Source organism: Rhinoderma darwinii, chromosome 5, assembly GCF_050947455.1.
Source record: "Rhinoderma darwinii isolate aRhiDar2 chromosome 5, aRhiDar2.hap1, whole genome shotgun sequence".
Classification (NCBI taxonomy): Eukaryota; Metazoa; Chordata; class Amphibia; order Anura; family Rhinodermatidae; genus Rhinoderma; species Rhinoderma darwinii.
Genome location: NC_134691.1, coordinates 292471041 through 292498225, shown reverse-complemented (window position 1 = coordinate 292498225; position 27185 = coordinate 292471041). Strand labels below are relative to the sequence as shown.

Below are 27185 nucleotides of genomic sequence, written 5' to 3'. Positions count from 1 at the left end.
GTGTATCTACAACCTCATAGCATGCTATGAGTAAGAACATTTTGTTTGAAACGCGTAAGCGGTAACACACCCTACCTGTGTCCTCTATGGACTTTTAGACTAATTACCAAATAAAGCTCTTTTTTATATTTCACATTGTGGATGTGCTGAGGAATATTTTTCACTTTTCCCAACATACTGATTTACCTTCAGATGTCTCAATCCTTCAGACAGTCTGAAGGCTTATTTTAGCAATTTCAAGGCCCAAACAAGGGGAAAAGGGCAAGTAAGTCCACTCTAGCAAGGTGGATTAAAATTATTATTAAAGAATGCTATTTTTTAGATGGCCAAGATTCGCCATTACATGTGAGAGCCCTTTCTACAAGATCGACAGCAGCCTCATCGGCAGAAAAGTTCTACATGTCCCTGGATCAAATATGCAAAGCTGCAAAGTGGTACTTACCTTCAACCTTTGTGAAACATTACCGTCTAGATTTGCTATCTGCAGAGGATTCACCCTTTGGCGAGTCAGTTCTAAGAATGACAACTACGTCTTCCTACCCCTGAATATTGCTTTGTAAGTCAGCCATGTATATGCTGCTACAGAACGAACAGAAGGTAGAAAATTTACTTACTTGAAATTTTTTATTACCGGGATTCCGTAGGCAGCACAATATTCCCTCCCAAAAGTGTCTACTGCTTAAAACTATGCAACTTGATACTCCTCCTGCTGGAGCCTTAATATGGCCTTCTAGTAATTGCTTAAAGAGACTCTGTCACCACATTATAAGTGCCCTATCTCCTACATAAGGAGATCGGCGCTGTAATGTAGGTGACAGTAATGCTTTTTATTTTAAAAAACGATCTTTTTTCACAAAGTTAGGAGCGATTTAAGTTTATGCTAATGAGCTTTCTTAATGCCCAAGTGGGCGTACTTTTACTTTCGACCAAGTGGGCGTTGTACAGAGGAGTGCATGACGCTGACCAATCAGCATCATGCACTCCTCTCCATTCATTTACACTGCACTAGCGATATAGATATATCACTATGTGCAGCTACATACACAAGCCCTAACATTACTACAGTGTCCTGATAATGAATACACATGAAATCCAGCCTGGACGTCATGTGTACTCAGAATCCTGATACTTCTGACTCTTTTTTTGTGAGATTCTGGCAAGTGAAACCAAATCTCGTTTAGCTCCGTGATTTTGCGAGATTTCGTATCCGTTGCTGGAATCTCACAAAAAGTCAGAAGTGTCAGGATTCTGAGTACACATGACGTCCAGGCTGTATTTCATGTGTATTCATTATCAGGACACTTTAGTAATGTTAGGGTTTGTGTATGAGGCTGCACATAGCGATATATCTATATCGCTAGTGCAGTGTAAATGAATGGAGAGGAGTGCATGATGCCGATTCGTCAGCGTCATGCACTCCTCTGTACAATGCCCACTTGGTCGAAAGTAAAAGTACGCCCACTTGGGCATTAAGAAAGCTCATTAGCATAAACTTAAATCGCTCCTAACTTTGTGAAAAAAGATCGGTTTTTTAAATAAAAAGCATTACTGTCACCTACATTACAGCGCCCATCTCCTTATATAGGAGATAGGGCACTTATAATGTGGTGACAGAGTCTCTTTAATTTGCATGTACTGCTAATTAACCATGTCTCTTCTATCCGGCAGTCAATTGACTTTAATCCCTATGTATGTGCTGCCTACGGACTCCAGGAAGTGCTGTAGGGTTGTCCTCTATCCCCCCTCTTATTTACTTTAGTAATTGGGGTTTCCACGGACTCCACAAAATGACGATTTCAAGTAAGTACATTTTCCACATACCAAAGCATTATTGCCTGTCAGTGTAAAACTGACAGGCAATCTATTAGGCCATGCTTCTTGCACGGCCAAAAAGGCACATAGCTAGGGCAGGCTTCGGGGCATTTTTTAGGCCCCCAGCTGCCATGGCAACCCATCGAAGGCCCCTCCCTTTTTAAACCACTTTGATGCTGCAGTCTCTACTGACCGTGGCATTTAAGGGGTTAAACGGTCACAATCAAAGGAAACTTTGATTGCTACCATTAGAGCAGGAGCCTGGCTGTCATAAGACAGCCAAGCACCAGCTCCAGCCTGCATGGCACACCCGTGCAGGTCTTAGACTAGGCCACTGACTAAGGCCTGTTAATGACCGCCGTGAAAACGCGTTTTGGTGGTCACTATGGGGTAATTACTAACGTTGAGATGAAAGGTGAGAAATTATAGATTCGCCCCTTAGGAAGGCTGGAACATGGAATAATATCAATTGCACAGTTTATAAGGTGGTAGTTTCCTTTTCAGAAAAAACATTGGAAAAACTTCAATAAGGCTCAGGCAAAACTACAGGGATGGTTTTAAAGGAACTTAACGACAAGGCCAAGCAATGACATTTAGGATTCAAGTTAATTATATACCCCAGTCGCCAGTCGACCATTCGATTGTGTTTATCCCCTTAGTGACCACTGATACGCCTTTTCACAGCTAAGGGGCCTTAGGCTAGGCCGCCATCTTTTCACGGCACCCTAATCTAAGTCCTGCACGGGTGTGCCGTGCAGGCTGGAGCAGTTACTCGGTTGTCTGATCGAAGTTTACTTAGATCGCGGCCGTTCAACCCCTTAAATGCTGTGGTCAATAGCGGCTGCAGCACTTAAGTCATTTACAGAGGGAGGGAGCTCCCTCTGTCACCCATTGGCGGCCTGCAAATGCAAATGCAAATGCAATTGCGGGCCTCTGATGGGGTGTCATGGCCGCCGGGGGCCTAATAAAGGCCCCCAAGCTTGCCCTGGCTATATAACAATTAGGCCGTGCCAGAGGCACGTCCTAATAGATTGCCTGTCAGTTTTACACAGACAGGCAATAATGCTTTGGTATACCAAGTACTAAAGATCGCATAGTGAAGTCCACTAGTGAAACTAAAAAAATAAGTAAATACAAATTATTAATAAAGATTACAGTTAAAAAAACAAAACATTTTTTCCATTAAAAAGTGGTTTTATTTAGTAAAAGTGTAAAAAAGTACACATATATGGTATGACCACGACCATAATGACCAAAACAATAAAGTTAACTTGTAATTTAAACCGCAAAACACTATGGCGGAATTGCTATCTTTTTTCCATTGCCCCCCAAAAAAGTAATAATAAAAATTAATCAATAAGTCCTATGTACCCCCAAAAAGTACCAATTAAAACTACGTCTCATCCCGCCAAAACAAGCCCACATATATCTAAGTTGACGGAAAAATAATAAAGTTATGGCTCTTGGAAAGCGACGATGCAAAAACAAATAATTTCAGTTCAAAAGTTTTTTTATTGTGCAAAAGTATTAAAACATCAAAAACCTATACATATGGGGTATCGTCGTACTTATACCGACCCATAGAATAAAGGTAACATGTTATTTACGCCGCACGGTAAGGCTTGGTTCACACGAGCACATTAACGTCCATAATGGACGGACGTATTTCGGCCGGAAGTCCCGGACCGAACTCAGTGCAGGGAGCCGGGCTCCTAGCATCGTAGTAATGTACGATGCTAGGAGTCCCTGCCTCTCTGCAGGACAACTGTCCCGTACTGTAATCATGTTTTCAGTACGGGACAGTAGTTCCACGGAGAGGCAGGGACTCCTAGCATCGTACATAACTACGATGCTAGGAGCCCGGCTCCCTGCACTGAGTTCGGTCCGGGACTTCCGGCCGAAATACGTCCGTCCATTACGGACGTTAATGTGCTCGTGTGAACCCAGCCTAAATGGTGTAAATTTAAAATGCATAAAACAATATCGGAATTGCTGTTTTTTTCTATTCCTCCTCAAAAAAAGTTAATAAAAGTTAATAAAAAAACTATATGTACCCCAAAATGGTGCCATTAAAAAATACAACTAATCCCACAGTAAAAAAAAAGTTTTCGTACAGCTATGTCAACAGAGAAATAAAAAAGTTATAGTTCTTTAAATGCGAGGAAGGAAAAACTAAAAGAATTGCTTGATCATTAGGCCTAAAATAGGCTGGTCACTAAGGGGTTAAGCAACCACGGAAACCCCAACACAACTGCGGCAGACAACGCTTTCAAAACAAAAATGACATGGATTCTATATGCATAGAGCCCACTAGGACAGACATTTCAGGGGAGACTTTTTGGGCCCGCTGTAATAAACGCATCAAAAATTTGCAGCTGTTTTTGCCCGTGCCTGCGAAAACTGCATCGCAAACCGCTGCAATTACACGGTTTTTCCGAGATTTTTGATGCGTTTTTTTTTTTACCTGGAGTCCAAAAAGTCTCATCTGAATGCAACCTTTAGGCCCAGTTCACACAGTTTTTTTAACGCTGATTTTGACACAGAAACCGCGTCTCAATCAGTGGTAAAAAAAACGTCCAAAACCACCTCCCATTGATTTCAATGGGAAGCAGAGACGTTTTTTTCCACGGCGGTTTTTAGCCGCTCGCTGTAATAAAGAGCAGCATGCTTTTTCTTTTTCCATGCTTTTTCCACCTCTGACCTCCTTTTTCAATCAATGGAAGGCAGAGAAAGCTTTTTTCACTGCGTTTTATGGCCACAGCGCTCAATGGCTGCGGGTGAAAAGGCTGCGAAAATCGTGGCAAGAATTTACAGGCAGGTCAAAATATGCCTCAAAATTCCTTCAGGAATATTGAGGCAGATTTTTCTGCCTGCAAAAAAACTCTGTGTGAACAGGGCCTTAAAAAGTTTGAGTTTAATGGGAGTGACCCATAAGCACATGAGCAGGGAGGCCGGCTCCTATACTTGAAATCAGACATCTTTCCTTAATTCCCTCACATGATGGGCCTGCAGACTTCTCATAATCAGGAGGAGGGATCGTGGGGACTGGCTGATATCTCCTGCAGCTGTGACTTGTTGAGCCCAGTTTAAATGCTGATATCTGACAAGCTCATTCACCTTCCAAGATGCTGCCTGCAGTAGTGGAAGGTTTAGTGCTACTTTGCCTAGTCTCAGCCATCCAGGCAGGAAACCGTAAGTGAGGTTTTAAGACCTGTGTACGAGTTTTACACTTTGTTGGTTTAGTCATGGTGTAGAGTAAGGCGGTTAGCAGCTGTAGTGCTACCAGATGTAGAATGTATACTGGTGACTTGTATGCCCACAGAAAGTTAAACATTGTACTTCAGTAATGTGAGTCTGATATCTATGTTGTCTGCCAGTTCTTATGCTGTAAGTAGACGCATCGGGAGGAATATAGGGGACATCTCGATGAATTTGTTTACCAGAACTGGTTGACTGGCTCCTACAAAACCTAGTCCATATAAAAGTCCTATAAGGGCTTGTCCATGCGTAATGGAATTGCTGCAGAAAATTTCTGCAGTGTCTCCTTTAAAAGTAGCGGACCTTCCACTGCTGAAAAACTGAACCATTTCCTGCAGCTTTTTTTTATTTTTTTTCTCAATGCTGTGAGATGTTGACATCTTCTCTGAAAACTGTGTTAATGGCTTGATGGTCCAGTTACAACTGGACGTCCTCTGCTGTGCAATCCTATTCTGCGTTCTTTATTTTAGAATGTATGCCCCTGATCTTAACAGATGGAACTGGAAGCCTTATTTACACGACTGTTTGTGTTTTGCGTGCGCAAATAATGCTGCATTTTTTGCGTGTTGCAGTTATGTGTGTTTGATGCGTGGCTGCGTGATATTCGCGCATATGCCATCCTTATGACACGCGGTTTTATTTAGAAAAAGACATGAAGGAGGTGGTTTTATTTTTCCCTTCATCTACTGTTGCGCAAATCACGCACCGCACACGGAAGTGCGTCGGTGTACCGCGCGTGATTTTCAGGCACCCATTGACTTCAATGGGTGCGTGATGCGCAAAAAACGCTTAAGTATAGGACATGTCGTGAGTTTCACCCAGCGGACACACGCGTGAAAAACATGGAATGTCTGAATGTCCCCATTGCCTTACATAGGTCCGTGTGACGCGCGTAACAGACGTGAACTACGCTCGTGTAAATAAGGCCTTATGTTGATCATTCATGTAACTGTTGGGGCTGATCATAATCTTCGGAAGCTGGGCAACCCTTGTCTCGTTTTAGATAAATTAGTTTTTTGGTAGCTACTAAGAACGTCAGGACCAATGCTACAGTCCAGACTAGTCTAAAGTTATTTTTCGTTTTTTTTTTTTTTTATCTATTTTTAAAAAAAAAAAATTCTTCAAGAGTAAGTGCCGAAAAACGCGTCACAAATCTTGTCAAAATACCCGGTTATATTCGTCTCCCATTGGTTTCAATTGGGTTTTTAAGGCGGGAAACTCCTCAAGATAGGACATGTCGCTGCTTTTTCCCGCGAGTTTTTTTTGCACGTGGTAAAAAAACACCACCACTGTGGCAAAACTCTGAACAGGGCCTAATATTTTCACCTCCTCATCGCTGATGGATGGGGTGTTTACTGCCTGCGCCTAGAGAACAGTAATTTTTGCACTGGCAATAGGCTTTTGCAAGTATATTTGGAAACTATACACAAAAACCTGAGCAGAGATGCTGATCGCTTAACCCACACCCAATATTAGTACTTTTGATCAATCCGGCTGGCATGAACACCCTTTACTCAAACCTCACATTACTGAAAGGCTCTCCGGTTGCTCCTTGTGTACTCTGTGGGAAGAAATGGCACCTTGAGCCTGAGAAGGCCCTAAGACACATCTGCCACGACGTGAGATGCCAGTATTCTAGATGGCACATACTAGGTGGGGTGGATTTTGTAGCTACAAGTTATGCGGCACTTCCACAATAGCCACTGTACAGTGTTTCCTAGAAGCTGCAGCTCATTCAGTGTATGTTCTTTCACTGTTAGTGATGTACTACTTTTATTGCCATAGTAATGAACATTTCTGTCCTTCTTCTATGACCTGTGAGTAATGTACGCAGATGCTGCATCTCCTTAATACTGTAGATAGAAGGTAGCCGCTGTTCTTGTAGTGTCTTGGGGGCAAGAAACGTAGGGGGCATTTCACTACTATAGTTTAATACATTGATGGGCCTTTATCTGCTTGAATATACTTTGTAGAACATTTATTCTGCACATACTTTCTGGTTTTACAATTCTGTATTCACACATGTCCAACTTTACAGGGTTTCAGGATGTAATGGAGTTTGGGAGGAGATCTGGCTCTAAAGATCACAGTAACCACATAAGTGGCTGGTCTCCTAATACCAACTCATGGGATGAGAAGCTCTACCCTGCCTGGAAGTCTGGTGATGCTAGATGGGAAAACTGCTGGAGAGGTGATAATAAAAATGACTATATTCTCAACAATAAAAAAATAAAAAAACTGTAAATGTGACTTAAAATCATGCTTGCTTAATCTGTTATCTAGGCGGCAAAGTGGTGGCAATGTTGACCAGTGACAGTCCTGCGCTGATAGGGTCAAATGTGACTTTTGCCGTGACCCTACAGTTTCCCAGATGTCAAAAAGAAAATGAAGATGGAGACATAGTTTATGAAAGAGGATGTGGAAATGGTAAATGCAGTGAAACCGTAGTATACAATGCATAATAGATATTTAGATGGCATAACAATAAATTGTCTATTTAGTCTCCGCCAGCTCCCCGGACCAATATGTGTATAACTGGACCAAGTGGATGGATTTCTGTGATGAAGCAAACTGCAGTTTTGCCAACTTCTTTCCAGATGGAAGACCATTCCTACATGACACCCAGTGGAGAAGACATAACTTCATTTACATCTTCTCCACACAAGGTAAAGATCTTGGGTAGCATCTGAGACCTCATTCATACTGGTGTATTGTATAACTGTTTGCATTCTAGATGTAGCTACCAGACTCATCCCTTGCAGTTATACTGCACCATGGTGGTCTATGAGGTTGTGTATAAATAAGATGCATTACAAACTCCGTGTTTTACACTCTAGTCATACAATTGTAATTGGTGTTCACTTTAAAACTGAAATGTCTGAATATATAATTGCGTTACCCTAGGCGTTTCATGGGACCCATCACATTGTACATGCAATCCCATCTATAGTCAGCGTGTTATAGAGCAGGAGGAGCTGAGCAGATATTAGTTTTGTGGGGGAAAGATTGTTTTGAAACTCCTGCTCAGTCTGAGCTTGGGGTCGCGTCACTCCATGATCTACAGCCTTTCCTGTATGATTTCATACGATCATTTAGTAGGACCGCCAACTTGACTCCATAGCCCAGAATAAACAGGGATTTAAATCAATAAATTGCAAGTTCTCCTGAAGCTTTCCCCACACAACCTAAACAATTTACTCCTTTCTAACATGCCACCTGCAGATCAGACTACCTATTTTGGTGTTACCGGTTCCCTTTAAGATGCATCATGGAGGCCGACAACTGCACAACAAAGCTCTTATGATGATCATGCTTTGCTACTATTGCTTTCATAGAATATGTATGGCTTATACACGTTTCTTTAATCCACATATCCGACTCAAGCCTTGTGTTCTTGCTTATTAGGCCAGTATTACCAAAAGATTGGGAGGTCTTCTGCTATTCTGTCCATAAATACTACAAACATCACAGCCGGCACACAAATGATTGAGGTCACTGTCTTCAGGAAAGGTTATCGGAGACATTACCCAGTTGCTACAGCAAGCAGTATCTATGTTGTAACTGGTAAGTTGTGAAATTTGCATGTAAATAAATTGTGACGTGTTGGCCCTTAAACTCCAGTGCACCATTGTAAGGGAGGGCCTGGGTGGTCTACAGCCCTGTGTTGCTGAAAAACTTCTCTGGCAATACAACTTCTCCAGGCCTGTCTTCACTGCAGCAGGTAAAACACCACTAATCGTAAGACTCCATTCTTAGACAGTGCTCAGGCAGGCGGATGATGGCAGCATGCTAATTAGACCATGCCAGTGAGCCAACATCAAACGCCTGTTCAAATAAAAAGCCCTAATTTTACAGTGCAATAAACAGCATCACAACCTAAGTAAACCAGTAGGAAAACAGGGAAACAAAGATAGGATCCAGCGCTGGGATGCGTTTAAAATGGAAATCGATTTTTCCAAGTTTAATGTCATAAGTTAAAAGGAAGTCCAGTGGTATAGGTCCAGGGTGTGCATGAAGTGGAGGGAGGGTATCCTCTGTGGCCTACGCGTTTCGGACGACGCTGCGTCCTTAAACTTGGCTGTGGTGGACCAGTAAACCAGGTTGGACAGGCCACTCCTCAAGACTGCACGTAGGGAGAATAAAACCTGGCACCGTGCATATATATATCATTTGTGTAGACTATGCATTAAGGTAAAGTTCCCCTTTAAGAGATGGCAATTCTCCCCCACACTCTGGCAGCTTTTTTTGGTTTTAAAGGAGTACTGTTTTAGAAAACCCATTTTCAAATACTCAATAACAGAATTCTGAGTTGAGGGTGCCGTATAGGACCCTCCATGTTAACATGCAGCTACAAAGCTTCACTCCAGATACTTGCCAGATCTGTAGATAGCCCATTGATTTCTGTGAGTACTGTGTAATGCTTAATTTTCCCCAGTGATGGTGCTGCAGGGCACTTGAACACTTGTCAGAGATTGCAGCCAATCACCAGGGGTCCCAGCAGCAGGACACCCTGTGATCAGCTTATTGTTGGAGAATACTTTGTATTCTTTTTCAGCCACTATACAGGCACCGCCAACACTTGCAATGCACTACTGTAGTGGTTTTTAGCTGAGTTTATCTTTAACTTTATAAAGTGTTTGACGCACAAACTGAATTATTTTTTCTTCCTCTTTCCAAGATCAAATTCCGTTTTATGTGAACCTTTCCCAGAAGAATGACAAGAATTCCTCAGACAGTATCTTCATTAAGGATTCCCCAATTCAATTTGATATCCAAATCCATGATCCAAGCCATTATCTTAATCAATCTGAAGTGACATTTGACTGGGGCTATGGTGATGGTAGTGGATCATTTGATTCCAATAACCTAGTCTCTAGTCATACTTATACATTGCTTGGAAATTTTAGCGTTAATTTGACCATCAAAGCTGCCATTCCTGGTCCATGTAAACCTGTTCCACTCACTCCAGTCCCTACAACATCCACTCCAGTTCCTACAACACATCTACCAACAACCACCAGAACTTTCCCCACTGCCAATTCCACTGGTAAGTTATAACCAAATCTATTCACACTTATGCTATGATTTCAGGTTGTTTTAGGGCTCTTGCACATGGCATGGAGCCATTGGGACTTGTATGTTGTGGGGTGCCGTATGTAGGAAAGATTATGCACTACTTCTAGGGAAGAATATCTCCGTTGTATGTGTGTGGCTTTTTTTTTGGGGGGGGGGGATTCAGTACAAAGAAATCTGAGGCATATGAAGGTGTCAAGTAAGGCCCAGGTACCTCTCTCTCTATTGCAGAGCCTTAATAGATCACCCAAAGAATTGTAATATTTCTTCGTGCACCGGACCTTTTGCTTTTCCTCATTGCAGATAACTCGACCGAACTGCCACCGTTTGAAACAGAAACTTTTCCAATGACCACTGAAATGCCAAATGTTACTACTGTTCATACAACCATGCCACCTACAACTCCTGCCCCTGGCTGCTTCATATACAGATATGGATATTACAACACCAAGATTACAGTTGTAGGTTAGTTGCTGACATTTTTGATGCTGCTACTGTAGCTTTAGAATGATCAGTGCCTAGAAGAGCCTTCATTCCTTTTCTCCACTATAGATGGTATCCTTGAGGTCAACATTGTTGAAATGACACGTGTTCAAGTATCTACATCTCAGACTGAAAACTCCGTAATTGACTTTGTGGTGACTTGCCAAGGAAGGTATGTCTGTAAACTGGAAAACAAAATTCTGTGACACTGAAAATGCTGTTCTTTGAGACGACCTCTGTTCTTTCAGCTTGCCTACAGATGCCTGCACAGTAGTCTCAGATGCTAGTTGCATGGTTCCCCAGGACATAGTCTGTGATGTAGTTCCATCTTCTGATCAATGCTTGCTGACCCTGAGAAGAGCATTTGAGCCTGGATCCTACTGTGTAAATATTACATTGAGTGACGGTGCAAGTTTGGCTCTCGCTAGTACTCTGGTGTCTATAGATGATGGTAAGTGATGATGCCTATGAAAGATTATCATCTAGCTTGTATAGAAGGGACAGTCTGAACCAACTTTCCCTTACATCAACATCAAGCCTAAAGGCCCTCTTATACCGGCTGGTGCAGCGAACTCCGATCAACGAGACCTCGATCGGCGCTCGTATGCGCCTATCACATGGAACTATGGATGGGGATGGGTGGTCGTTACTACAATCGCTCATTCTCCCCCCCATTTATTATGTCTGCAGCATGTCTCCCTCTTTACACAGGTAGATGTGCTGCCAACAAGGATTTACTTTTTTTTAAGATGATACAACCAGCAGATGGTTGAGCGTTTGCTGTTTACACAGGGCAATTATCGGCAACGAGTGTTGTATGAACGCTCCTCTGCCTGATCGTCCTGTGTAAAACCCCCTTAAGTTGAATACATTTAAAAACAAACGGTTATTTCAAAGGTCTCTTCTACAGGACTGTTTTGGGAACATGTAGAAAATCCTGCAGGTTGATGGTGTGGACCAGTTCATCTCATTTTTATTTGTTAATCAGTACACAGGCTAATGTACTGGCATATAGATCTATGCCAGTACATTACAGTTCAAAAATCTAAATGAAAAATCCCTTTATGGAATTAGCATAAAAAAAAATTTACGTTTGCTTTTTTTTAAGCAAAAAAAAAGTAAATATACACAAACACATTTTGGAGTTTATTTATTATAAAAAAAAAATGTGTCCCAAAACATGAAATAATATAGACCTATTTCGTATTGCCACAACCGTAACAACCTGTACAACAAATGTATAACATTATTTATGATCGGTGTATGGTATAAAAAAAAAATAATATTAAAACTGCAGCGGAACAGTTTTTTTTGTTTTTTCTTTCTCCATTTTCACCAAAATAAAAATTTACATAAACTAAACTATGTATAACTAAAATTGTACCTCCATAAAGTACAACTTGTCTCGCAAAAAAACAAAGTTTCATACAGTTACGTCGTACAAGAAATCAAGTTATGCGTGTCAGGATGCAAGGAGGGAAATATAAAAAAATAGTTCTGTCCTCAAGGCCAAAATTGGCCGTGTCGTTAAGGGGCCTTGAGGTGATGTCCCTCTCCCAAATACTTCTTAACCCCTTCCCGACATTTGACGTATCCATACACAAGTCGGGTAGGGGAAGTATGGAGCGGGCTCACGGAGTGAACCCGCTCCATACGATGCGGGTGTTGGCTGATTGTTACAGCCAACACTTCAGAGTAACGAGCGTGATCCCGCTCATTTAACTCATTAAATGCTGCAGTCAATAACTACCGCATGCATTTAAATCGTTAGAGGGGGGGCAACCCCCTCTAACAGCTCATCGCGCTCCCTGTAACGGGCTTACTAGTTGCCTGTCAGAATCACGATATACTGCAATACATTAGTATTGCAGTATATAGTGCAAGCGATCTAACGATTGCTGGTTGAAGTCCCCTGGGGGGGACTAATAAAACAAGTTATTAAAAGTCATTATTTAACCCGCACGGTGAACGCCGTAAAAAATTGTAAACGCCAGAATCTATTTTTTTTGGTCATCTAATCTCCCACAAAAAAAAGAAAAAAAAAAGTGATCAAACTGTCGCATGTACACCAATGGTATTAAAAACTGCAGCTTATCCCTCAAAAAATAAGCCCTCCTACCACTTAATCGATTGAAAAATTAAATTTATGGCTCTCAGAATTTGGCGACACAAAATAAATTTTCGTTTTTACTTGTAAAAGTAGTAAAATATAGAAAAAACTATATTTTGTATCGGCGTAATCTTATTTACCCACACAATAAAATTAACATGTTTTAATTGCACAGTAGAATTCCGTAAAAACGGCACGCAAAAAAACATGGAGGAATCGGTTTTGTGGTTTTTCTACCCCACAAATTTTTTTCCCGTTTCTTAGTACATTATATGGCTAAACAAATGGTGCTATGAAAAACCAACTTGTCCCGCAAAAATAAGGCCCTCCTAGTACTAGATCAACATAAAAATAAAGACGTTATGGCTTTTGGAAGGTGGGGAGGAAAAGACGAAAAATGAATAAGGGCTGCGGCGGGAATGGGTTAAACTCCTGCTTAACATGTAGGGGCCAAAAAAATTAAGAGAAAATGCAGCTTGTTGGTGGTTACTGATTGGGACATATAAATGCTGTAGCTGTTTATTCCCAATTTACATCACCCATTGAATAGATCAGAAGGCTAAAAAAGAAAAAACAAAACTCCGCGCCACATGGTTTGGATTACCCATTACGGGGATGTTTCAGCCTGAAAACATCCCCGTAATTTCAGCCGTACCGGCATGTGCAGGCGCTTGAACGCCGCGTCGATTACGGCCGTAATTAGCGCTGCTATTCATTGGAGTCAATGAATAGCGGCTCCAATTACGGCCAAAGAAGTGACAGGTCACTTCTTCTACGCGGGCGTCTATTTACGCGCCGTCATTTGACAGCGGCGCGTAAATATACGCCTCGTGTGAACAGACAAACGTCTGCCCATTGCTTTCAATGGGCAGATGTTTGTCAGCGCTATTGAGGCGCTATTTTCGGGCGTAATTCGGGGCAAAAACGCCCGATTTACGTCCGTAAATAGGCTGTGTGAACATACCCTTATAGGAATTGCTGCAGCCAGGTCCAATGCTCGCAACAGGAATCTTGCCATAAAGTATAATGGATAAGGGGAGAAAAAGTATAGGAAAACAGTGCTGCTAATCCAATAGTGGTAATGTCCTAAATCTTTTGATAATGAAGGGCTACATGTTTGGACGCTGGACAAGCGTCTTCATCAGGCCATATTGGCCTGATCAAGACTCTTATCCAGCATCAAAAGGCGTAGCCATTCATTATTAAATTTATGATATTACCACTATTGGATTAGCAGTGCCGTTTTGTGGTCCTATACTGTTTTTTTTTTTTTCTCCGTTAAATAGATAACACTGTCACACTTCGTATTCTTACATAAAGAAAAGAAACGTGTGGGTCAGGGTCTCCCTCTAGGAGCGGGATCTCCTGCCAGTGTCTGGAACACTATGGCCAGGGATTCCGCTCCTAGAGGGAGCCCCTGATGTCAATGGCCATATATGACAGGGACATCAGGGGCTCCTCCAGGAGGGGATTGGTGGCTGGTGTAATTACAGGGGGGGGGGGGGTATTGGGTGGCTGGTGTGATCCACGGGGGGATGGTTGGCATTATCTACAGGGGCACTGCGGCATTATCTACACATGATGGTCATCTGTTTTTAACCCCCTTCCCGACATTTGCTGTATCCATATATCAGTTGGGTAGGGGGAAGTATAGAACAGGCTCACGGAGTGAACCCGCTCCCTACGATGCGAGTGTCGGCTGTATGTTACCGTTTAACCTGTTTAATGCCGCAGTCAATAACGACCGTGGCATTTAAATTGTTAGAAAGAGGGGGCGACTCTCTCTAACAGCTCATTGCAAACCCCCACCCCGCGGGGTGGCGATGGCTGCCTGGGGTCCTAATGGAGGCCTGCAGGTCCACTATCTTTGTGACTAAAGTAAAAAAATTGTAAATTGTAAAAAATAAAATATTCAATTAAAGAGAACCCATTCTCTCCCTAGAGCATAGTAAAAAATAAATTAGAAATAAACTTGTGGTATCGCTGCATCCGTAAATTTCGGAACTATTACAACATCATTATTTTGACCCGCACGGTGTACGCTGTAAAAAAAATATGTAAACGGCCGAATTTTTTTTTTTCTTGTCACCATCTCCCACAAAAAAAAATGATCAAGTCGCATGTTCCCCAAAATGGTATCATTAAAAACTACAGCTTATCCCACAAAAAATAAGCACTCATATCACTTAATTGCCAGAAAAATGAAAAAGTTACGGCTCATAATTTGGCGACACAAAATAAATTGAACTTTTTACATTTAGTTTTTTACTTGGAAAATATAGTTAACATTTTATTTTAATTGCACAGTGAATTCCATAAAAACAAAGCGCAAAAAGCAATTGAGGAATCGCTTTTTTTTCACTTTCTACCCCACATTTTTTTTTTTCCTAGTACATTATATGGCACAATAAATGGCACTACGAAAACCCAACTCGTCCCGCAAAAATTAAGCCCTATTAGGACTTAGACGGCAAAATAAAAAAAGCTGTGGCGTTTGAAAAGTGGGGAGGAAAAAACAAAAATGAAAAAATAGCTGCTGTGGGAAGGCGTTAACCTTCAGTGAAAAACTGATGCAAAATCGGTCACAATTTGCTGTCGGAAACACGTAATACAAAACAATTGCAGAGCAGACAGCAGTTTTTAATGGCTGACACCCGGACCCTGTTTGAATAGAAACCGCAATCCCAGTGTAGTGTGGGGTGGGCAGGAGATGCGAGGTGGGATTGGGTAGCTGTAAAGGCAGAAAAAACTAGCTCCTTCCTGAAGTTAGGGCTAGTTTTTGGAGTCTTTGCAGGTTCACAAGGCTACTTCAAAGATCTGAGGTGAGTGGACAGCAGCTGTCGTCTCCATCTCAGCGCTGCACTGACACCTGTGATGTTACAATGAGTCCGATTTCATTGTAGTGGCGGAGCAGAGAAGGAAAGCCCGAACATGCCAGGATCAAGTCCGAAGTTTTGTGAAATGACAAGTACACAACATATATCCAATCTATCAAACTATGCGCCACTCTGGCACATTTTCAGACCCTACATCACCTGTTTGGTGGACCATTGTGGTAAACACTGTCTTGTAGTAAAAATTGGGAAAGCCTGACTGCAACTGATACATTTTTGTATCAGTTGTAATGACTTGAGACAAAAAAAAAACTGATATGTGAATGCACCCTTAGAAACCATTCTCTTACAGGTTTTTCACTTTTTTTTTTTTTTCTCCCATTTCTAGGTTCTAGATCGCCACAGACAGTTTATGCAGTGCTTCTTCCCATAGGTTTGGTTGCCCTTGTTGCTTTGGTAATTGGCATTGCCTTGTACAAGTGAGTTAACGTTATTGCATTTAAACATAGTTTTGGGTTCCCTGTGTAATGGTATTCAAGGCGGACATTTACTTCAACTAGTACAAATTCTACCCGCCCCCCCCCCCCCCCAATATTCCAATGTCCTATCTATAGCAGTTGCAGATTCAAATTCTGCTTCCCATCATGTAGCCATATTTTAAATGTTACAATTCTGGCACCCTTTGGCCATGTTCACACAGGGCCAATACACTGCGTGAGTACACCGTGTATCTCCTGGAACCCGCAGGGAGTTCCACCTGAAACTGCACCAAACTGGTGCCATTTTTCAAACGCAGTCTCTGCTGCATAATGGTTGAAGAAAAAGTTTATACTTTACCTGTGACCAGTGGCGGATTATCATATGGGCGATTCGGGCGGCCGCCCGGGGCCCGAGGCTCCCAGGGGGCCCATGGCAGCCCGAACCGCACATCATCTTGCAAAGGCACCTATTCAGCGCGCTAGCGCTGCTAACTAACGAAGATGAGGAGGGGAGGAGCAGGGAATTGGCCGGGAAAGGGGTAGGACACGCCTCCCTGACAAGTGCGGGCCGCCGCCATTGAGTAACAGAACAGCGACGGACGGCTGTTCTGTTACTCCGAATCTGCAAGACAAGAGCCGGGCGGTCGGTCACCGGCGCTCAGGTCAGTACAGCAGGCTTATCCTCCTGCCCAACTGGTTCCCGACCGCTGGCTGTATTTTTACGGCCAGCGGTCAGGGACGGGTCCTTAAAACCCGAGCCATAGACTTTCTACGGCTCGGGTTTTAATTTGCTGCCCGCGCGATCGGGCAGCTGAATGTCGGGTCTCCGGCTGTCAGTGACTGCCGGGGACCCTGAGGAGAAGACAGAAGCAGCTTTCGCTGCTTCTGTCTTCTCCGATGTCTTCTTACACAGCGTTCAATGAACGCTGTGTATAGGAATAGAGACAGCAGCAGCAGCGGCGCTGTCTCTATTCCTCCCGGTGATCATGTGACTGGTCACATGATCGCCGGGTGCCGTTAGTGGCAGACTGTTGCTGGGTCTAACAAGACCCAGCACAGCCCTATTAGTGACAATCGTCACTATGAGAGGGCTGATTTCCCCTGTAACTGGGGCTGCTGTGCAGCTCCAGTTACAGGGGAAAAACATGGTGTAAAAGAAAGAAAAAAAATATATAAAGTTCCCCAAAGGTCTTTTTTGACCTTTGAGGAACAGACCACAGTAATAAAAAAATAGGAAAGTAAAGTGCAAAAAAAAATGAAATAATAAATACACATAAAATACCCACCCCAATAAAAACCGTCGTCCCCCCCCGCCAATCATTGTTGTAACGCTAGCGCTGACCCAATTACCCTAATATAGACATGTAATATATAAAAGATTTACGGAAAACAATGACGATTACAAATAAAAGGTCTATTTTAGGGTAAAACTATGTTATTACCAAAAAAAATAGCTGAAACGTAAAAAAGCTTATTTTTTTATTATTATTTTCAAACTTTATGAATAAAAATTCTAAAATAGCAAAAAGGTGCGTATAAAAACGATTAAAAAAAAGAAACCTGCATTATCTACGGAAAAAACGTCGCAAAAATCACGTCGTTTTTATTTATTTTTTATAAAAATGTGTGTTTGCTGCAACTTTGTAATTACGTTTTCTTAAAAAATATTTTCACTTTTTGAGAAACAGCTACTTTGTATCCTGTATCCGTCAGGTCAGCAGGACTGACGGGATCAGTGAAACGGGCCCTGCGCTAAATTATAATCTTAGATGTGATAGATTTGAGGTGGATCCTGCGTGTCACTGATCCTGTCAGTCCTGCTGACCTGACGGATACAGGATACAAAGCAGCTGTATCTCAAAAAGTGAAAATATTTTTTAATAAAACGTAATTACAAAGTTGCACCAAACACACATTTTTATAAAAAAGAAATAAAAACGACGTGATTTTTGCGACGTTTTTTCCGTAGACAATGCAGGTTTCGTTTTTTATCGTTTTTATACACACCTTTTTTGCTATTTTACAATTTTTATTCATAAAGTTTGAAAATAATAGTAAACAAAAAAGCTTTTTTACGTTTCAGCTATTTTTTTTGGTAATAACATAGTTTTACCCTAAAATAGACCTTTTATTTGTAATCGTCATTGTTTACCGTAAATTGTTATATATTACATGTCTATATTAGGGTAATTGGGTAATATATATATATATATATATATATATATATATATATATATATAAAATTATGATATTAAGTTTTTAAATGTGTACATAACCTTGTGGCACTATATACAAGGGGGAGCGCTGTGAGGCACTATATACAAGGGGGAGCGCTGTGTGGCACTATATACAAGGGGGAGCGCTGTGTGCCACTATATACAAGGGGGAGCGCTGTGTGCCACTATATACAAGGGGGAGCGCTGTGTGGCACTATATACAAGGGGGAGCGCTGTGTGCCACTATATACAAGGGGGAGCGCTGTGTGCCACTATATACAAGGGGGAGCGCTGTGTGGCACTATATACAAGGGGAGCGCTGTGTGGCAATATATACAAGGGGGGGCTGTGTAGTGCTATCCACAGTGGTATGTGTGTGGCGCTCTTTATAGGGGGGGCTTTTTGGTGCTATTTACAAGAGGGGGAGGGTTGTGTGGCGCTCTCTACAGGGGGCTGTATGGCACTATCTATATGGGGCTGTGTGTAACGCTCTCTACGGGGAGGATGTGTGATATATAGAGGGGGCTGTGTATGACGATATCTATGGGGGTGTGTAATATCTACAGGGCTGTGTGTGGCACTGTACAGGGGGCTGTGTGTATGTGGTGTTTTACAGTGTGTGGTATTATTATATTCAGGCACGCAGTGTTTGGTGCTATTATATTTAGGGGCACAGTATGTGGCACCATGATAACTTTATTTTCGTTTATAGGTGTGGAAATGTTGGAAAAGTGAGGAGACGTCTGAGTGGCAAATTCTGCAGAAATGAGTCATGGCCGGGAGAAGTCGTCATGAGCGCTGGACCGGATGGAGAAGAAAAGAGGAAAAAAACTACTAGAATCTGAGACGTCGTCACCTGTGAGTCACTAGATTTATAGAGAATCTGTCACCTCTCCTGACATGTTTATTATAGGAAATCCTTGTATTTCACAAAAAGTATTTCTGCAGTCCAGGACTGATAGACAATTCCCCTTGTCAGGAGGTTGTGTCCCTGCACAGTGTGATCCTGTCAGTATGTAGGGACACAGCCCTGTGACAAGGGAAATCGTAACACTGTTAATGCTTGCCCAAAAAAGTAGTGTCAAAAATAGTTACGGCAGGGCGGCGGTGAGGAAGGGGGGCCCAAGTTTGGGTAACAGCCCAGGGCCCATGGTCTACTTAATCCGCCACTGCCTGTGACAGCGATGCTTTCTCCTGTTCTCATCCAGGCCAAACTCCTGGAATACAGCTGCTGCAGTCTGTGATTTGGCTGCAGCAGTCACATGGGATGAAAAGTCATCCCAGGAGACCAGCCTGGACAGAAAACAGAAGAGCGCTTCTCTAGGACAATGGCCGGACTTTGAGGGGGGGGGGTTTACATTTTCCTCTTGCTTACTGGTCTAAAGATCCCATATAGACTACATGCTGCCAGGCTCCTCCTATCGAGCTGATGTCCATGTGAGACCCCCCCCCCCCCCCCCCCCGCCTCCTATAGGTTAACATTACGTGATGGCACTCTGATCTAGAACATTTGTAGAATGCCTTGTGCAAAACTGTCAGAACCCTGTCATAAAGACCGCCTTGTCTTGGTAGTCGGTTATCTGAAAATCTAAATACTTTTTGCTAAAGTGTGCAGTAGGTTTGGTTTTCCAAACATAATTTATTTATTTGTTCCCCTAGGAAATCCAAGCAATACAAACCTATTGCAAATGCATCAGATGGAAGGAGTGGTGATGGAATCGCTGTGTATTTCAGTCAGATCAAAGATGTTCTCTTCAATGGAAACCATGAGAATGATCCACTCCTGAAAAGCAAGGCTACAATAATATAACTCTAATTAAAACTTGAATGTCTGCCGTGTGTTGGTATTCTGCTGGTCATGTGAAGTGGTTACTCTGTAGTAGGAATACTTGTCAATAAAGTAGTTCATTTATTTAATTTCTTGCTGTTGGAAAACCATAACTCAAATGCAATATTTCTTAACAGTATTGTTCCATAATCTCCTGTTTACTAAAGTCCTAGAAGAAAACCAGAATCTACCAGATAAGAATAGAAAAGTACTTCATTGTCAAATATGAGAAATCCTCACATTTAAAATTACAATGAGGTAGCGCATGTACAACAAACGAACGTACAAATACATTTTAAATCAGATTAAAACCTATTTTAAAAAAAACTTGCAATGCAGTAGGGTAAAACTCTGAACCTACATATGGGGCGTTTAGGGCACATACCCAGGTGAGACTGATGTGAAGCGAAATGAAAGAGAGGAGCAAAATGGCACTCTAAGGTGATACTGTTTAATAAAAATATATAGGTAACTGTGCATGGTGAGCTGGTCTACTCACCTAGTTCTGGTGTGCAAGTATAGGCACAATGCTACGGCTTTTTATTGATAACAGTATTTTATTTTTTTTCAAGGTGCAGGCTGCTGCCAGTTATCCCTCAGGTGAATTCTGTGCCTGGGGAGAAGGAATCAATAGATGGGAGAAAAAAAAGTACAGTACTCGGGACATGGTGCCAGTGTGACAATAAAACATATACCTATGAAAAACATACTACTTCAGGAAAAATTACCTGCCAGGTGCCATGTCCCGAATGCTGCACTTGTTTCTCTCCCACCAGGTGAGACTGGTTCGTCATAACGGTTAGCCATGCCTACGCACCTTTCCTCAAAGATACTGGCTGAATCGCAACCAATTATCACAACCAACTATAGTATAGCCAATTTTAAGCACGCTACCCAACAAATGCTCCCTCAGTCATCATGCCAAACCGTGATCCTGTAAGTTAAAAGGCTCTGACATGGCCTGTAGGGACGAAATAGATCTCAAATTCATCTTATTCCTCAGACCTATTTGTTTTGGTCACAATTTTAATAAAGTGATCTGGTTTACGTCTAAACAGACTTGTGTAAAATAGAAACTTGTAATTTGTCCCATTAGGAGACTTGAAACTGCAGTCCCTTGATTGCATAAATACTATGGAAAACCTACACTGACCAGAAATAATGCTTTGGAATGCTATCCATAACCGGCTGTCTAATGTGCCTATTAGGTGTAATAGACAGGCTTGAGTCTTTTGTTAGATCCCAAGCTGCCATGGAAACTCATTAGCATGCCAATGGCCAGACTAGCATTTAAGGGGTTAAACTGCTGGTATCGGAGGGATCTCTGATACTGGCAGAAGTATGGCTGTTACATTTGGCTGTTTCTAGATCCAATTGATTTATAAATACTATATGGACAACGGTGTTGGGACACATGCACCTACAGGATCGCTTGACATCTCGTTCTAAATCCATAGGCATGAATATAGAGGAGTTTTCCCCTTTCACAGATAAAACAGCTTACACTCTTCTGAGAAGGCTTTCTACGAGACTTCTGTGTCTGAGAACTTTTGTCCATTCATCCAGAAGATCGTTTTGGAAAATCGGCCCCATATTATCCCCCCTCCAAACTTTACAGTAGGCACAATGCAGTCACGCAGGTAACGGTCCCCTGGCATTCACAAAACCCAGACTCTTCCATCAGTCTGCCAGACAGAAGAGTGATTCGTCACAACAGAATATTTCCACTGCTTCGGAGTCCAGTGATGGCGTGCTTTACACCGCTTAATATAACGCTTGGTGATGTAAGTTGGGCATACAGGTGCTAAGCCATGCCAACCGATGCCATGAAGTTCCCAGCACACAAATTTTGTGTAGCTGTTCATGCCAGAAGAGGTTTGGAACGCTGCAGTTATTGAGTCAGCAGAGCGTTGGTGACTTTTATGCATTTGGCATCAGCACTTGTTGACCTTCTCTGTAACTTTATATGGGCTGACACTTAGGGGCGGAGTTTCTGTGGTTCTTAAACGCTTCCACTTTGCGATAATACCACACAGTTGATTGTGGAATATCTAGGAAAGAAGAAATGTCACAAACTTGTTACGAAAGTGGCATCTTATTACAGTACCACACTGGAGATCGGTGAGCTTTAGAACAGCCCATTTTTTCACAAATGTCTGTAAAGGCCACTGTGTAGGTGCTGTATTTTATACGCCTGTGGCAATGGGACTGAATTTAACACCTGAATTAAGAGGTATGTCCCAATACTTTTGTCCATATAGTGTATGTCCTTATGCAGGATCAAGTACCAATCTGAGACTGATATCAGTTAAAGGGGTTTTCTCATCAGGGACATTTATGACATATCCACAGGATATCTCTATAAAGGGCCCCCCCTAAATTATGTTCTACCTCTGTGTAGTGGCTGAAGCATGTGATTTCTGACCATGTAGAAGAAAATTGTGGAGCTACACTATTTCCGTAAGTCCCATAGAACTGAATGGTAGTTACGAATACAGCATAGATCGCATGTTACGTTGCTTTCTTAACTGTCATTCACTATTTTCGGAGTTATAGAAATGGCGTAGCTCAATGAGCTATGCTGTTTTCTTAATGGTCTGAAATCACACACTTCAGCCGCAACACAGAGAGGTAGCAAGGGGTTTAGGGGGGCCCTGTTCTAGAGATAGGTGTGGTTCCCAGAGGTGGGACCCGCATCTATCTGACACTTATGACATATCTTGTGGATATAATCCAAAAAATAAAATATTTGAAGCAGCACAAATCCCGATATCAGGAGCGGTGACGCTGTAAATTCAGACAAACCCAGTCTGACAATGTAATCCTCAGAAAAAGTGTGGTTGAACAGCAGCACACGTCTCCCAAATTTCAATCAATATGTTCTTTTATTGGTCAAACATCCAGTAAAAAATGGCAACGTTTCAACCCGTGACAAGTGGAGGCTTAAGAAAGACCGTCCACTTGTCACGGGTCGAAACGTTGACATTTTTTACTGGATGTTTGACCAATAAAAGAACATATTGATTGAAATTTGGAGACGTGTGCTCCTGTTCAACCACGCTTTTTCTGAGGATATCTTGTGGATATGTCATAAATGTCCCTAATGGGAAAACCCCTTTAAGGTTCCTAATTTCTACGAAAAAGTTCCCATACAATTGCACTTTTCCAAAACCAGCAACTGCAGCCATAAGACCGAATTGATCTAAGTTGTTTACTGAAGTAAAGCATCCCAACAACATGCTGCTACCCCCCACACCTTAGGGCCCATTCACATCCGTGTTGTCTTTTCATTCATCTGTTCCATTCAACCTTTCCATCAAAGGAACAGATGAATGAAAAGCCTATTGCTTCCATTTCCATTACCTTTGATTTTAATGGTATTTTGTTTTCTATGGTTTCCTCCATTCTGCTCGGTTTAAGTTTTTTTTTCATAGAAACAATATCATAGTTGACATTGCACTCTGACTGCCCCCCCCCCCTTTACATCCACAAAACCCACTTTATCTCATCCTGCAAACCTGAGAGGAAGATGTCTAGCCCTATGGGGTTAAGATGAACACCATCCTGCAGCAACAGGTCCCCATTGACACACACATGCTTAGCAAGCATCTCATCCTCTCCAGAGCAGCTAGATCTCTGACACCCCTCTACACCTTTGTTGGCAACACCTCTGACCAAACTAAAGACGCTGCCTTAAGAAACTAGTAAAGTCTAATTTAATTAAGGAAATCAGTTTCACTGGTTTTACCTTGCCCAGATCATTCCCCCTGGCATGTATTACCAGTGACACAGGCTTCTGACTCCAACTGAGGCTTGATTTTCCTCCAGTGCATACCCCTAAGCCCACTCAAGTAAACTTCTGCCGATGTGAAATCCAATGAGGTAACACCCGGACGCAGCTCTACTTTCTTCTTTGCACAATACACGTAAGATTGCCCTATAACCCAAGATATGTGGGCGGGGGAAACCTGGCATGAAAATTAAGAAAATCGCAAAGCAAACTATTGGGAACATTTTAAAACGTCCTCACCCATTCTACAGGAGCCAGCCACTGTGGCTGTCCCTATCCATGGATGGATGGATGAATGAAGGAATGAATGAAGGCCAAACTCTGTAGGAACTAACCCCTACTCTACTAAGCCATGTTTGAAAACTGTTGAAAACTGATATTTGGTTAAAGGAAAAAACCTATTCATGTACTAGAAAATGACTACCAGCAGGCCGGCGTGCACAAAATCCCACTCGAGCCAAACTGAGCAGTAGTGAACCTTAAACCGCCAATAAGAAGCCAAGTGCCCCTTCCCTCTTGATCTATTTTGGATTTGTGTGCACAATCTCACTTACTCCTTCATAATCAAAGGACGACAGTGATTGCCGCCTACCTTGACTATAAGCCATCCCTTGACTAACTGCAGAATCATGAAATGCTTGGTCATGTCGTGCAAACCATGTAATTTTAACAGACAATACCCTCTGAACTGCTCCAGCTGACTCACCCCTCTGGCGTAACAAGACTGAATAATCTAACGTGGCGCAAAGCCTGCATTCTGCATCACTTGGGATAACTCCACCAGCCCATGCCAACCACCCTGACCATGCTTTACCGTCACTCCTCCGCGTGGCTTACGACACCGAGCTCTGGACCCACCTAAGTTCATCTCAACAAGTTGGTGTTGCTGAAACATGGCTAGACTCTTCACATGACTGGGCTGTAAATCTACAGGGTTTTATACTGCTTCGGAAAGACAGGACAAATAGGAAAGGTGGTGGTATATGTCTGTATGTGAGAAGTGATATGAAGGTGAGTGTGAAAAAGACATTAGAGGGTGAAGATTGTGAGGAGGTTGAAACATTGTGGGTGGAATTACAAAGGGAGGTAAACACTGAAAAAATTACTTTTGGTGTAATCTATAGACCCCCCAATATAACTGAGGAGATGGAAGGTCAGCTATATAAACAGATGGTGCGGGCTGCACAGGCGGGTACAGTAGTGATAATGGGAGATTTTAATTGCCGGGATATTAATTGGTGTCATGGTTCGGCTTCAACTGCAAAGGGGAGAAATTTCCTCAACCTGTTGCAGGAAAATTTTATGGGCCAGTTTGTGGAAGACCCGACTAGAGGTGAAGCTCTGTTGGATCTGGTCATTTCTAATAATGCAGAGCTTGTTGGGAACGTCAATGTTCGTGAAAACCTCGGTAACAGTGATCACAATATAGTTATATTTTACCTATACTGTAAAAAAACACAGGCTGGGAGGGCAAAAACACTTAATTTTAAGAAGGCCTATTTCCCCAGGATGAGGGCTGCAATTCAGGACATAGACTGGGAAGAACTAATGTCAAATAATGGTACAAATGATAAATGGCAGATTTTCAAATCTACTTTAGGTAATTATAGTGCAAAATTTATTCCTATAGGTAACAAGTATAAACGACTAAAATTAAACCCCACATGGCTTACACCTTCTGTAAAAAGGGAAATACATGACAAAAAAAGGGCATTTGAAAAATACAAATCTGAGGGTACAGCTGTAGCCTTTTTAAGTTATAAAGAGCTTAAAGGGAAGGTGTCATGAAATTATTATTTTTTTATATAATATTGCTTTTAGTGTAATATTAAAATACATTTTATTTATTTGTGTTCTTTTATTCTACTTATTTTTTTTTTCTTACTTTTACTTCTCTATGGGGGCTGCCATTTTTTTTTTCATCTCTGTATGTGTCGATTAACGACACATACAGAGATGGAATAAGGCACATACATCCCCATAGAGAATGCGAACGGGAGCCGTTCCATTCACTGCAGCATACGCCATCTGTGTGGGAACGGCACATGCGCCGCTCCCACACAGACCAAAACGAAGCTCGTTAGCAGAACGAAATCCGGCGCCATTTTCATGTAAACCGGAAGCTGCTGCCGGACAGTCAGATGAAGACTTCCGGTCATATGTTCAAGGAAGTGAAGGCGCAAGGAATAGGAGCGGAGGCGGCAGCGGCGGCAGGAGCAGGTAATTTATGTTTGTGTATGTGATGTGTATTATGTTCGTGTATGATCGTTTTATACTGTCTGCTTAGCACTGTATCTAATCCTCCTACACTGTGCATTCGCCCAGAAAATGGCGGCACACAGTGTAGGAGGTTTGAAGATTCAACCCCCTCCTTCTCCTGGCACTAGCCAGAATAAGGGAGGGGGGATTGTGTGAGGACACTAGAGCGAGTGTGTCTACCCCAAATTTGCAGCATAAAGCAATGAGGTTGCTTTACCACATTGACCATGCTGCAATTTTGGGAACTGCTCCCTCCAGTGACCAGCACATGGAAATTTTTATAAATTAGAATCTAATTTATAATATTTCCTGACTTGTGAAAATTTAAAAAATTAAAACAATGTGTAATCACTCAAATAATGATTGTTTAACAAAAAAAGAAAATTAAAAAAAAATTCTAGCGACACATTCCCTTTAATAAAAACTGTAAAAAGGTAATAAAATCAGCAAAAATACAAAATGAAAGGCAGGTGGCCAAGGATAGTGAAACAAATCCCCAAAAATTCTAGATAAGTGCAAAAAAGCCAAGGTCTGAACATGTAGGACCCCTAGATAGTGGTAATGGGGAGTTGGTAACAGGGGATCAAGAGAATGCAGAGTTACTAAATGGGTTCTTCAGTTCTGTATATACAACAGAAGAAAGAGCAGCTGATGTAGCCGGTGCCAGTGCTGTTAATATATCAGTTGATATACTGAATTGGATAAATGTAGATATGGTCCAAGCTAAATAAAATAAAATAAATGTACACATGGGCCCAGGACCAGATGGGTTACACCCTAGAGTTCTTAAAGAGCTTAGTTCAATTATTTCTGGCCCCCTCTTCATAATATTTAGAGATTCTCTAGTGACTGGTATAGTGCCAAGGGACTGGCGCAGGGCAAATGTGGTGCCTATTTTCAAAAAGGGCTCTAGGTCTTCCCCGGGTAATTATAGACCAGTAAGCTTAACATCCATCGTGGGGAAAATGTTTGAGGGGCTATTGAGGGACTATATACAGAATTATGTGACAAAAAATAGTATTAAAAGTGACAGCAAGCACGGT

General features: G+C 42.1%; 1 protein-coding gene across 1 annotated transcript; it reads left to right on the top strand.

Moving 5' to 3' along the window:
- Positions 1 to 4937: 4937 nt before the first annotated feature.
- LOC142652953 (protein QNR-71-like) lies at positions 4938 to 20127 on the top strand. The gene is made up of 11 exons (XM_075828660.1): positions 4938 to 5004; positions 7109 to 7261; positions 7354 to 7497; positions 7572 to 7736; positions 8476 to 8634; positions 9749 to 10117; positions 10447 to 10608; positions 10696 to 10798; positions 10875 to 11077; positions 15959 to 16049; positions 19925 to 20127. The coding sequence occupies exons 1-11, from the start codon at positions 4938 to 4940 to the stop codon at positions 20073 to 20075; spliced, it is 1767 nt and encodes a 588-aa protein (XP_075684775.1). The 3' UTR covers positions 20076 to 20127.
- The last annotated feature ends 7058 nt before the right edge of the window (positions 20128 to 27185 follow it).